The sequence below is a fragment of the Bicyclus anynana genome, chromosome 7 (assembly GCF_947172395.1).
Source record: "Bicyclus anynana chromosome 7, ilBicAnyn1.1, whole genome shotgun sequence".
Taxonomy (NCBI): Eukaryota; Metazoa; Arthropoda; class Insecta; order Lepidoptera; family Nymphalidae; genus Bicyclus; species Bicyclus anynana.
Window position 1 is genome coordinate 475,393 of NC_069089.1, and position 14,089 is coordinate 489,481.

Sequence of the window (14,089 nt, forward strand, 5' to 3'; positions counted from 1 at the left end):
GCTAACACTTTGAAATATCATTTACCTAAATATTAGGCTCCTAACTTTTCCAGAATCTGAGATCCAGAACCATTTGTAACCACCAAATTACATATTGCACACTCTTAATGGCGCTCATTGTCATTTGGTAATGGCGGTCTTATTGTTATTTGTGTAAGGCTAAGGCACTGATTTTAGTTCATGTTTTAGCCACGTTACATGTTTCGTTGCGCGGAGTCTAGTATTATTTGTATTGAAAGTCATAAAAGTGCGTCCACTGATCCGCATCATACGGATCGCATCAAACGGATTTTTACTGCCGATAAAAATCCGTTTGATGCAATGCGTCCGATACGTACAATGCGAATCAGAAGGTTCCCAAACATTTTTTTGCTCATAGACCTATTGCTGATTCAGAAGTATCCCCTGCAGCTACTTTTCTAAGATTTCCCAAAAGATTGAGATTTTCCTAATTGGTCCAGGTCTGGCTGGTGAGAGGCTTCGCTCGTGGCTAGTTACCACTCTACCGGCAAAGACGTACCGCCAAGCGATTTAGCGTTCCGGTGCGATGTCGTGTAGAAACCAAAAGCAGCAAAAGCGGGCAAACTCCTAACAAGTTAGCCCGCTTCCATCTTAGCATCATCACTTACCATCAGGTGAGATTGTAGTCAAGGGCTAACTTATATAGAATTAAAAAAAAAATCTACAAAATACTATGTCAAGATAAGATCGTTTCCAGAGTACTGATAAACCGAAAGTATTAACACAGAAATTCTGAGAGGAGACTCGAGCTCAGCAGTAAGCCGATATGGTTTGAAAATGATGATGATGATTAATACCGAGATTGGATATCTGCTGGTGAAACGCCAGTGTGAAGGCACTGTTAACTGGTGTTCGTTACGTCACCGTGTTACGTCACAAACGCGTTACTTTCGCGTGTAAAGGTGGTCAGACAACCGGAATCGCACGAGTGTGTTGTTCTTTAGCAATAAACTTTTAATCTCATGCTTTGGGCAAGTTAGGTAATCTGGTTAATTTCCAATTCGTTCCCAAACGAATGTGGGGTTTGGCAGTCCTCGGTATTCGCAGTGGCAAAAAAAAAACTACCTTTGGACTATAATTGCCGTACGTAGTTTTTTGTACATTCGAAGACGAGGTCTAGTAGCCCCAAGATGCGCGTAACGACGTATCTCCTAAAGAGAAAAATACACTAATACTATCGACTAATAGCGTCCGGGCCGGAAATATGAAAGTGGGCGATGTTACCGATCCACTTCCGTCGCTATTAGTAGAGAATAGATCTCTTCCGATATGACAGGACTAGCAGACGCCACGCGGGTTCACCCGCGTAGTTCCCGTTACCGTAGTAGTACGGGGATAAAATATAGCCTATAGTACTCGGGGATAGTGTAGCTTCCCAATAGTGAAAGAATTTTTCAAATCGGTTCAGTAGTTTCGCAGTCCATTCAACGCAAACACATTCAAATCTCTTGAATTAGCGGACGCCCGCAACTTTGTCTGCGTAAAAATCGATGTTTTCAACTTGAGTTTCTAAAGTAATCTTTTACTATTTGTAATTAAAAATGGTACATTTCGGACCCTTATTTTAAGTACTATACGAAATTATTAGATTTGATATAACTCAACTACTATACTAGTTATGATTATAGGTCAATCGTCGGGCAAGTTTTGATTTTTTTTTCAAAAGAATTAGATAGCGTTAATCGGTGATTTAAATCGTATGATTGGGCACGCTCGCTGCGTGTTAGTAATGTAATAAAACATAACGTATCAGGACTGATAGCCGCGAGTGTTATATAATATGGTTTGATAAGGAAACTAATTCTTATAGCTACGAATATAATGCTTAAAACAGCGCCGATGATGGGCTTTTTGATGTGAATAGTTCTTGAAACTGTCTCCATAGTGGGAACTCAGATTAAATTATTAAATACTGAATAATCGTCCCCCTCAAAAAACGACTTTTTTCTTGGTGAATTTGGGTGCGAAACAGGTCCATTGTCAAAGGTTTTCACTCTAAGAAATCTCTAATTAATGTAAGTTAAGGATTTCTTATAAAACTTAATTTCAAAATTATGTATTTATTCAATCTTTCCAAACGTCAAAAAGCTGTCGTTAATTTTGTGATCTCACGATGTTACTTGATGTCACTAGAGGAATAAACTGATGTCTGATCATCAGAATCAGACCGAGGGTTCCTTATAAATCATTCTTCTTCATAAACATGATAACAATAATTATAAAGCTTGTGCCAACGGTACTCTTTCATACATGACATGGTTAATTCGTCATAGACCAACCATAGAAACCCTTAAACAAAAGGTACTGACAGATAGAACGGGAAAGGACGAACATACAGACAGACAAATTACCAATGAATTAAAATTGGTAACCCAAAATTGATGACCCATAACCCAATTCCGGTTTTTTTTCTTTTCAGGTAGGTACAGAAATCTAACAATTAAAAGATTTATTGAAATAAGCGTCTACAAGTAGGTAATGAATAATGTTATTTGTTTTAAAAGTTAGCTTTCTGTATTCTCCGTTGAAAACAAAAAATACTCATGAAAAAATTATTTCGATACGTTAATTAATTCCCGTGATATAGAATTGTAAAGTGAGCGCGCGGTGATCAGCTCGCGTTTAACGCAGTGACGTCATCAAACAACACTTGCTCGCCCGTTATAAGCAATTTCGGACTTCTGCCTTACCTACCGACGAACTAATTGTTAAAATTGAAAAATTCTTGTTGTGTTAAAAAGCCCGTTTAAAGAAGAAGGCTATAAGCTACATATCATCACGCTACGACCAATAGCAACAAAAACTAGTGTATCTGTATATATAAAAATTCTAATGTAACGAAGTTTCAAATGATTTTGCGTACCTACCTAGTAACATTATTCATTATGAAATAAATTAAATAGGTATTTTTGACATTAAGTTTCAGCAAATCTAGTTTCCTTGTGTTGTGGTTATAATGTTCCGCAAACAAATGGAAATGTATTTGTAATGCCCTGTCTATTTATTAAGCTCTTTACCTTGAGTTACGTAGTGTGTTCATATGGCAGCAGGATATATGGTACGAACGGAGAATACCTACAGGGAAACTGTCTAAAGGACGAATAGGTCATACCAATATGAATAAGATTCCTTAGCACGGTTCGGCTATCGGTACTTAATAATATCCATAATTCATTTAAAAGGCGTGTGTTTGAAATAAGCGTAAAGTTTCGACTATTCGTAGAGACTCTACCGGTTCGGTTAGGTTCTGCTAAGAGCCAGTAATAAACTCAACAGTTGCTCTTTGAAAATAATCATATTTAGGGTTCCGTACCTAATAAGAAAAAACGAAACCCTTTAAAATTCAATTTGTTGTCTGTCTGTGAAGAACCTTTATTTCGAGAATGCGAAGAGGTGTCATATTGAAATCCCAATCATGTAGGTAGATACTTAAGTCTACGGTCTCATGATAAATCATTTCTAACTTGACGTAAAAAAAAGAAACGGCTGTTTATTCAGTAAAAAAACGCATGTCCTGACACTTTTAGTCTCAAGGGAATCAATATTTTGACCTACAACTACGAAAATTGTCAAGTAACAATTAATATCGTTATACACAAAATATATCAAAACTACATATTTGTAATTAAATCTTAAAAACAGGGGGTTAGGAATTGGGGGGGGAAAAACTCGGCAAAAACTAAGCAATTCGATTCCTGAATTAATTATTACTAGCGGACGCCCGCGACTTCGTCCGCGTGGAATTCAGTTTTACAAATCCCGCGGGAACCATGAATTTTTCCGGGATGAAAAGTAGCCTATGTGTTAATTCACACTATAATCTATCTCTACTTCAAATTTCAGCTAATTCGGTTCAGTAGCCGAGGCGTGAAAGAGTAACAAACATTCATACCATCAAAATCATCAGGTTTTCGCAAACCTCTGGAATCCATGGATTTTTTCGGGATAAAAATCTATTTTCATTGCAAAATTCAGCCAAATCGCTTCAGTAGTAGCGGCGTTAAAGAGTAACAAACATCCAAAAGAACATACATCCGTACAAACTTTTGCGTTTATAATATTAGAAGAATATTAGTAAGGATGACTCGCACTTGTCCGGTTTTTTACAATATTCAAATTGATCGTGAGTGGCTGGCGTTAGTGCAGCCCTTACGTTCTCAAGGTCCGGTCCTGAATCCTCTAAATTCAAAATTCAAAATTCAGTTCCGGTAAACCAATCTCCATGATATCATTAGTATGAATAGAAAGGTTGATTGTCGTCGTGGCTAAATTCTTACAAGTTTCACGCAATCAAAATAATTACAAATTTAATTACAAAAACGTCTCGACCTCTTAAAATAGCTTCGGAATATTACTCGGCCGTGAGTTGTTTATTTCCGGCCACAACAGTTAAATGCTATTTATTCAAATAGCCCTAAAAGGGCACGGAAATGTATAATAAATACTTGTGCACTTACACACATGAGTACTTACAAAGGAAAAAAAAATCAATGTTTACTTTGATTAATATTGATAACCTATTGGGAGAGCACGTAAACTTTGTAATTTTTTTTAAAACTCCTACCTTAATGTAAATACGGTAAATAGATGTTTATTGGAACGTTGGATCTTCAAGGGATAGCAGATTTTTAAAATTTTCTATGGGATATCATGACAAACTGTCGTCATATACTTATTTTAGTGGCAACCCTTCAAGGGTCTTCTTGAAGGAGATCGCCCATTTTTTATACATTGTTGGGCTTAAATTAATTCAGTGGCCGAGACGTTGGCTACTGCTGTCGACTGCCGTTGACTGCAGTCGTCGGTAGCAGTTGCTGCTTGTGTAAATGAACCCTAATAATAGATTATAAGTTATAGACTTTTTTTATGCATTTTATTCTTTACAATTTAGCCCTTGACTACGATCTCGTTATCAACCCATATTCGGCTCACTGTTGAGCTCGACTCTCCTTTCAGAATGAGAGCGGTTAGGCCAATAGTCCACCACGCTGGCCCAATGCGGATTGGCGTATTTCACACACACAGAGAATTAAGACAATTCTCTGGCATGCAGGTTTCCTCACGATGTTTTCCTTAACTGTATGAGACACGTGATAATCTGAAAAGTTGGAGGTGCATGCCCCAGACAGGATTCGAACTCACGGCTATACGATCGGACTGCGATCTCACCAACAAACGATCATCTTCTTTATAATTAGTGTAGATAAACTTAGATTCAAGTCTAAATTAGCTAGGTACTCAAAACACTAAATTATGAGGATCAAAAACCGCCAAATTAAAGATGTCCAAAATATGGTATTAATAGATTGAAACTTGAAAAATCATTTAACCATATCAATTTATTGATACCGCTAGGATTAGTGTTTTACATACAATGGCCACTCTACCACAGGGTGCACTTTGACCCATGATTAGCAATTTAAAGCGCTTTTTCAGTCAGTAAATGTGATATTATAAGTTGATAACTTGTAATTTTACTTGTTTCACAGTCTAGATGTAGTGAGAAAATAAATTTATTACAGAGAATTGAGAAAACTTCAGAAATTGACTCAGAACTGACTTATAGTAGGGGAGCCCGGGATGCTAAATTTGCAGTCACTAAAGCGTCATTGGAATTGATTTGGTAGTTTAGAAAATAGAAAGAATAAATGGTTATATACTTCTTTCGCTTTCAGCGGTGGGGAAAAAAACTACAGGCTTTAAAGACAATTTTTATTACTTTGGCTTACTGAAAACATCAGAAAACATGAGCAACATATTTAGCAGATTATTTCAATCATAATAAGTAAAAAGTTAATCACGCTCGAGGCTCAATAACAGAAATATAAGGGTTTTATTTCGTAACTTCGGAGCCCTCCTATTCCTTTACTTTACACTCAAATCGTCAGGTTTTTTTAAATGCACGCCTTTTAGCTATTAACTCACCTGCCTTATCTTAATCTGATGTGCTGGTTGAGTATTTCTGGAGTTAGTTTCATTTTTGGTTGCCTTAAACGTACCCATCAATAATAATGGTTTATACTTGGTGGAGCTACTGAACAACGTGCAAGGTATACTCCCGTATGTTCATCTGCCATGCTCGAGTAACTACAAAAATCCCCTCTTCAGCTCCCCTACTATTAAGGGTGTTCAGTAATAACAATAACTTACAATGGTAAGCAAAAAGAACCTTGTAGGTACAGTGCTTAGCCTACATGGTTTTGTAACATGGGATCCTGGGTCAGGTCTGAGGTTTTCTTTCTCCTAAGATATGCATACAATCTAGGGAAGTTTGTGCTGACTGGTGTTACATGGTGTGCCTTAGAGAGTATGTTGTCCTGATCATTATTATTAACATCTGAGTGTGAACGTTAATTTATGTTATCAGCCTGATCCCGCCAACCGGCATTGGAACAGTGGGTTTAAGGTCCATAAGCTGCAGGAAGCCTGTCTCAGATGGTATGGTCAATTTACACGACGTCCGTAGAGCTACGTGGGTAACAGATGTTAAGAAGTCGGAAGCTCAAGATCAGGCAAAGTGGGCGAGATTATACCGGAAAGCAGACCCCATGTAGTGGAACCACGCTAAGAAGAGAGGGGATATGGATATGGGCCTGGCCATTAAAGTAGGCTCATAATGATGAAATGATAAGCAGAAATCCAATTTCCAACTTAATATTCAGCATATATTTTACAATAGTTAGTTCATGTTAGATCACAATAACATATTATTTATTGAGTGGCCAGCCATGGCTGATGGATGGATAATGATAGTTTCATTTTTAAAGAGTAAAAATAATTTTTGTCCAACTTACCCTTCAACTAAAGTAGTATGTTGAATCAGCCAAAGGTCGCATAAGGTCCTTGAAATCAGCGACAAGGCAATGAGTACCATAAAGGCGCTTTCTTTCGTCCACAACCCTGGTACCATTATGTGCCATAGTGCTTTAAGTTCTGCAAAAAATCGAGCATCGACTTGCGCTTTTGGTCCCTTTCTATTTTTGTCTTTGATCATATATTGTACTCTTTCTTCTGGTGACAACTGGACTGGCCTGCCATGTTTTGGTTTCCTGTAAAATGAAAAACAATATTTCACTTGGTTAATAAGATTAAATGAAGTATATGAATTTAATCTTATTAACCAAATCTTTTTTTAATTATCCATATGCCCACCATAGATTTTATCTATGGTGGTCAATATTTATTTGCAAAATATAACTAATAGCAGACACACTGCATAGTTCCCGTTCCTGTGAGAATATGGGGATAAAATACAGCTCATGACACTCACAAATAATATGATAAAAGAATCTCCTTATAATATTAGTATAGAAGTTTATTAGGGTATTAATTTATTAGTTAAGCATGTTAAAGTGGTGTTCAGATAGCATGGGTGCGATGACAGTTTGTTTCACTCTGAAAAGTTTGCAGCAATTCATGATAATAGTAAGTATGATGAACATCATAAGACAACTGTCACTGTACACATGCTATCTGAAAAACACTTAAGACTTCAACTGTAATAAATTGTGTTTTTCATTATAAATATGCTTATTAAAGTTAGTCTAGGAAATAAAAACATAACAAACTTTACAATTTTTTGTTGTACAAGGTCTCTAAGATAAAGTGATTTTTTTTCAAGAGCTTTTTCTAATAGGAACATTAAATAATAATAAATCAATGTTATAATTTTAAGTTTCAAAACTGGTCACATTGATTCTAGAGGGCCTTCTGGTACCTCTACAACAATTTTTCATTTACTACTTATGTTTGGAAGTATGTAGAAACACAATTTTTTAAATTATCTAGCAAATGACCCAAAATTTGTGGGTAAATGTTTAGTATTTTGAAGCATCTAAATAAAACAATAACAGAGCCCTTTTGGTCCCTTGGTTAGCCTATAACTGCTCACAAGGCCTCAGGGTTTGAGTCCAGGATCAAGCCATGAAATACTGAGCTATTCTTTCTTTTAAGAAATTTTCAATAAATATTTTTAAGGAGTATCAAAAGACGCCAAAAAGGTTAAATCCATCATTTTCTCTAATGAGGCAACTAGTATCTAAACTTAACCAGAAGTTTTAGTTTACTAAACTATGCTATGCTATGTACGCTAGATTGTAATTCTATTATGAATTGGTTCTGTCATTGCAGTGAATACATTGTATACCACATATTAAGTATTTATTTTTATGGTTTCATAATCCAAAGGTTGCATGGAGTAAAAACGAAAAGCCCAACATTATTTTAATACATAAATGTTAAGTATTGTCACAAATAAAAACTTGATTGTAAATATCAATTTGATTTACTTAAGTAATTTGCCTGTAAATTCAGGTTTACCTTCTCTAAATAGTATAGTGCGTAAGATAAGCAGCTAGTTCTAATAAAATGATGTTCTATTAATTTTCATTGCAATTTAATTATAACTATTTCATAAATCGGTACATTGATACATATGTGGTCATCAACGTGTAGAATTTCAATAGATCAATGGAAAATTATAACGTTCTTCCATAAACTTACCTTGACTTTAAAGCATTACGAATTATCCAGGCACTTAGAGCCGCAGAAGCAGCTAGGCCGATTTTTACATCTGTCCTTGAGGTAAATTTACTAAAACTTGGTGCCATTTTAACAGTTTTTAGTTGGAAAACACCAGAAACAAGTTATAACTCTTAGCAATACCTCATTACACCATTATCAACAATTTGTACACCACCACTCACCACCACTCACTTCGCACAATTAAAAATCAGTAATCACATAGATAATATTTTAAAGGATTTGTAATTTTATATTTAACTTAGAAAAAAAGTAAGAATTATTAATTAAAAACACAATGGAGTGGACTTTTCTATGATTTTATGGAAAAGGAGAAAATCAATCGACAAGATTAAGAAAGAAAAAGTATCATTTAATTAATATTTATCACAAATTAATTTATTGATGATGATGACAAATTGACAATTGCCAACGACAAATTGACATTGACATTGACAATGACAAATCAAATGTGAAAAATCTACTGGCAACATTGGCATTTTTTGATGTTTGACTTTTGAGGCTTGAGACCACGGGGCCAAAAGTTCAGTACAAACATAGATATATAACTACCAGATGTAGCCCTAAAGTGACTTTGGATTCTTGGCTTATGTCACTCGGCTTTTATTAAAAAGGGACACGAGATTTTTTTTTGTCACTTTCAGCATGGTCGATTTTTTTGTTTGGCAAACGTCGAGTGTTTGATTGATGGTTGACAAACACAAAACGTATCCAAGCAGTTATTTAATTTTTAGTAAATTGAGTACTATGTGGTACAACATTGCGGTTACGATATTAATTTATTAGTTATTGTCCTATGGTGGGGTGTTGTATTTTAGGCTGCAAAAGCCGCAGTGAGCGGAAAATCTAAGGAATTACATTTCATTAGTAAAAAACCATAAACTTCATTGAATGATAATATATAGCCTAGATTTGGTGAAATTCGAAGCTAATTGAATGTGATAAGCGTTTACTAGAGTATCTTGAATGGCAATATTTCGTATTTCGCTATATTTCAAAACCTAACCTTCTCTTTATTTACTTCAAATGTGACCATGTCCCACCTATTAAACTACCACTAAAATAAAAGAATTAAGTAATTTTTGGTAAGACGCTGTAACTAATTCTTAATAAAGTAAAGATTACACTCTTTACCACGAGTCTAAGATGTATGGCAACATTTTGTTATGATGGCTAGACATGTGTTATTAGTATTTAATACTAGAGGATATACGCGATTTCCCCCGCATAAGTAGTTCCCGTTCCCGTAGGAATTTTGGGATAAAAAATAGCCTATGTGTTATTTCAGGTTATTTGTGTGCCAAAATTTGGGGAAATCTGTTTAGTAGTATTTGCTAAAAGATTACAACAAACACACACTCACAAACTTTCACATCTTTAGTATCAAAAAAGATCAGCTGAAAGTTTAAAAGCCTGTGCTCCTACTATAGGTAAGAATTGTAGGCAATGGACTGATATCATGTTATGATTTAAGTTATCACCGAAAACACAATTAAATAATACAAAGTTCTTTTATTATCTGAAAGAATCTCACTTTTTAATCTATCTGATCCTATTTATCGTAGTAGGACTTCATTTAATTATATTTGCAGATAACCCCAAAAACGTGTAAATAAATATGTATGGCAACATTTTGTTATGTAATTTATGAATGCAAGTGTAGTGTACATAATAATATAATACACACGCACACTTATAACCTTACATAAGGCTGTCTCACGGGCGGCCACGCTATGGCTACGTCTAGTTGTTCTAAGTCTATGAGTACAAACCTTTGGACATAGGACCAACAATTTATTTCCACAACCAACATATGCATGTGTTGGTTGCGGAAATAAAATAGTAGGTATCTATAACATAATAACCAGACAGTAAACGTACATTAATAGGCTACTTGCCTCTTTTGTAAACAGTGTTTAAACTGAATTATGGAAGTATTATAAGCTATATTTTATTTTGTCCCGTCAATAATAACCTGTAAAAAAATTATTATAAATGAAAAAATATTTACGTAAAATTATTTGCCGCCGAAACACAACACATTAGCAAGTGATGTGATTCAGAGAGATAACAGCGTGATTGGCGTTTGCGGTGAACTGATAACAATACAATTTTGTTTTATAAAAATATTACAATTACAAGATTATTTTCACAAATAAAAATGTGATTAGAGTTTCTAGGCATCTAAACTGCCTCTATGCAAAAAATCTTCTTAGTTTTGTACAGCAGGCGAGTAGCCTATTACTAATTCCTACACAGTCTAGTGGTGATAAAAACCAAGGTACGATGTACTGATACTGAATTTAGTCCCGGGTAATATTAGAAAATTATTGAAGTATACTCCTTATGAATCGATTTTTCATGTATAGCCCCCGGTATGAAAAAAAATATGGGCAGTAAAATTCGATGAACGAATGACAGCGTTAAGTTTAAAAATATTAATTAAAATCAAAAATCTCTATTTCAAATTGCTGCTGGCTTTTTTCAATAATATTTCGTATGCGGAATTAATGTCGCTGCTATGTCCGAGGTTTTCGTATATGTAGATTCACTTCTTCACCTAGTTCGGACTACTTTAGTATTTTTAACCGACGTCAAAAAGAAGGAGGTTCTCAATTCGGTCGGTATATTTTTTTTTAGGCGAGTACGAACGATTTTTGGGCGGTAACAAGTGGTCTAATATGCTACTCTGCTACTTGACTAAAATGCTAAAGTAGTCCGAACTAGGCATAAAGACATATTTTGACAATTCAATTTTTTAACTGGTTTTACGACTCTGAGAGGCCGTACAGACTACATTATTATGACTTTATTATTTTAGCCGATAATTTTTTAATTTAATGCCCATAAATCAGTCGTACTCGATTTTATTACTATGAAAAACGAACTAGGCCTCAGCATAAGTTTTTTATGCTCTGAGTTTCCCTTTTTTGATCCTTTACAACTGCAGTTTTATTCATTCGCTTTACGGTTCTAAGTTCTAGATTTTTTGAGCCTTAAACCTTAGACGAACTATATAAGACGTTACCCCTCTGTCAAAAGATTAAAAAAAGGATCAACGATGTAACGCGATCCGATTCGGGTCGATGACGCAGTCATTTAATTTTCACCTTTTTTAGTTGTTTAAACCCATAGAATTATAGGTACTTGTGCTGACTCGTAAACCTATATATAGCACGCTCTAACTTACATTACATGTAGTAAAAAGAACTAGGATGGCTTATTTATCTATATCTATATCTATATCTATACTAATATTATAAAGAGGTAAAGTTTGTAAGTTTGTAAGTTTGTCACATTTTTTAAATGGGGTAATCTTCGGAACTACTGGTCCGAAATTCTTTCACCAGTACAATGCTACATTATCGAGGAGTGCTATAGGCTATATTTTATATTGGTATCATATATATTAGCCGAGTTATCACAGTTTTTGTCATACAGGTCGGACTGAAAATCCTCTTAAACAGACTTATTCGCATGCGCTGCCTTAACTATTGTGTAAAATTGAAATTGATGTATGGAGACTTTATGTACCTTTAAAAGTTCTACAAAAAAGTCCGTGACACCATATATCTATCTTCTATATATTAGCAGATATAGTACCTTTTGTGTTTTAAAAATTATTAATTTTATATACTTAGGTTTACGTCATTATTTATACAACTAAACTTTAATCCTTATTAAAATAAATTATTTAATAATCACAAGGATATTATGGAGATAAGATTTGCCCTTTACAGTATGTTAATTACTTAAATAGTTTCGGAGATAATACAAAATTTCTAAAAGACGCAGAAATTCCGCTATATGACGCCCGGGAACTACGGAAATGAAAGCGTCATTTCCGTAGTTCCCGTTCCCGTGTGAATATGGGGATTAAACATAGCATATGACACTCGCAAATAACGTAGCTTTCTATTGATAAAACAATTTTCCAAATCGGTCCAGTAGATCCAGAGATTACCTCCTACAACCACACGAACTTTACCTCTTTATATTATTAGCATAGAAGTCTCTATTTCTCTTGGTCATACCACCACTCTCGAAGTACTGGACCGATTTTGCTAAGGGTAGGAGTAAGATAGAGAAGTTACAGGGTAGGGTAGGGTACGGGTAGGGAAGCGTAGGGATAGTGTAGGGGTAGGGTAGGTTTAGGGCCGGGTTTAGGGTAGTGGTAGGGTAGGGGTAGAGGTAGGGTAGTGGTAGGGTAGAGGTACGTGTAGGATAGGGAAGTGGTAGGGTAGGAGTAGGATAGGCTTGAGATAGGGGTACGGTGGGATAGGGGTAGGAAAGGGATAGGGTACGGGGAGGGTAGGGGTAGGATGCGGGTAGGGTGTAGGTAGGGTAGGGGTAGGTTTGGGGTAGGATGGGGGTAGTTGTAGGGTAGGGTAGGGTAGGGTAGATGTAGGGGTTGGGTAGTGGTAGGGTAGGGGTAGGGTAGGGTAGGGGTAGTAGTAAAGTTGACATCGAAATTTACGCGGACGAAGTCGCGGGCGTCCGCTAGTCATGTATAAGACGATTACTGACAGTTTTAAAATTCGCGCTCTAGGAGCGCGTTCGACAGCTAAGGACTTTGTAAAGCTATTTTATTGAAATTAATATAAGTTATGAGGGTTTTCTTTTTTTTAAAGTAAAATAATGTATAAACAATGTAAAAATAAACAAAATAATCTAGAAATAATGGTATTCTATTTAAATTATAACGAGTGTTGTGCGATAGGCGGGAAACAGTCGTTCGTTCTGATTTCAAAATTAAATTAAGAATACGTAATTTTTTAAAACCAATTACATTTATTGTCAACTACTTCTTTCTAGTTTACTAAGAATCATTTGTGAGTAACTACATATTTCTAACTTATTTATTTGAAATGTCACCTCAGTGGTTCCGTAGGTATACGGGGATAAGTATAGCCTTTAGCAAACTTTAGTGTAGTTTCCCAACAGTGAAATAAATTTTCTAGATCTGGTTAGTACTTAGTTTTCGTTTTCAATGCAAACGAATAAACATATATTCTTTCCTCTGTCTAATAGTATCGAAAAACTGCACCTCATTCAGTTTTGTACTAATTATTAGTTCTAACTTTAATGTAAAATACAAATATATAATAGAAAATAATAGCCGGCTAACAATACAATAGTACCTATTGGTTTGTAGGTTATCAGCTAGAAATTGATACAGTTAATTTGGTGAAAGTAGGTTTGTGATCATTTGTAATAATGATTAATGTAGGTAATTTTAAGAATTTCATAATAATGTACGTGTGTTTGTTGTTAATTCACATTCAAACAGACTTTTTCTTTTTTTTCTGTTATTAAGAAAGAATGACAGTCACATCCAATCTAGGTACAAAATATACAAATTAATCAAGCCCAAACAAGGTTGCTACCGTAAACCGTTAAGGACTTCCCTTAATTGTCCTTGGTCTTCATCACCAGACCCCTAATAACCATCACAACCTATTTATGTGGAAAGTTCTCATTAATAAAAATTAATCAAGCCCAAACACAAGGTAACTGGTGTAAATCG

The 14,089-nt window shown here is 35.1% G+C and overlaps 1 protein-coding gene across 1 annotated transcript in view; it reads right to left on the reverse strand.

Annotated features, from left to right (window-relative positions):
- LOC112045068 (ATP-binding cassette sub-family D member 3) overlaps positions 1-8,968 on the reverse strand; it is a 28,329-nt gene extending 19,361 nt beyond the window's left edge. Inside the window, exons 1-2 of the mRNA XM_024081132.2 lie at positions 8,524-8,968; positions 6,816-7,070 (exon numbers count right to left, since the gene is read on the reverse strand). Coding sequence (XP_023936900.2) covers positions 6,816-7,070; positions 8,524-8,630 — 362 coding nt within the window. The 5' untranslated portion in view covers positions 8,631-8,968. The remainder of the gene's footprint in view (positions 1-6,815; positions 7,071-8,523) is intronic.
- Positions 8,969-14,089: the final 5,121 nt, after the last annotated feature.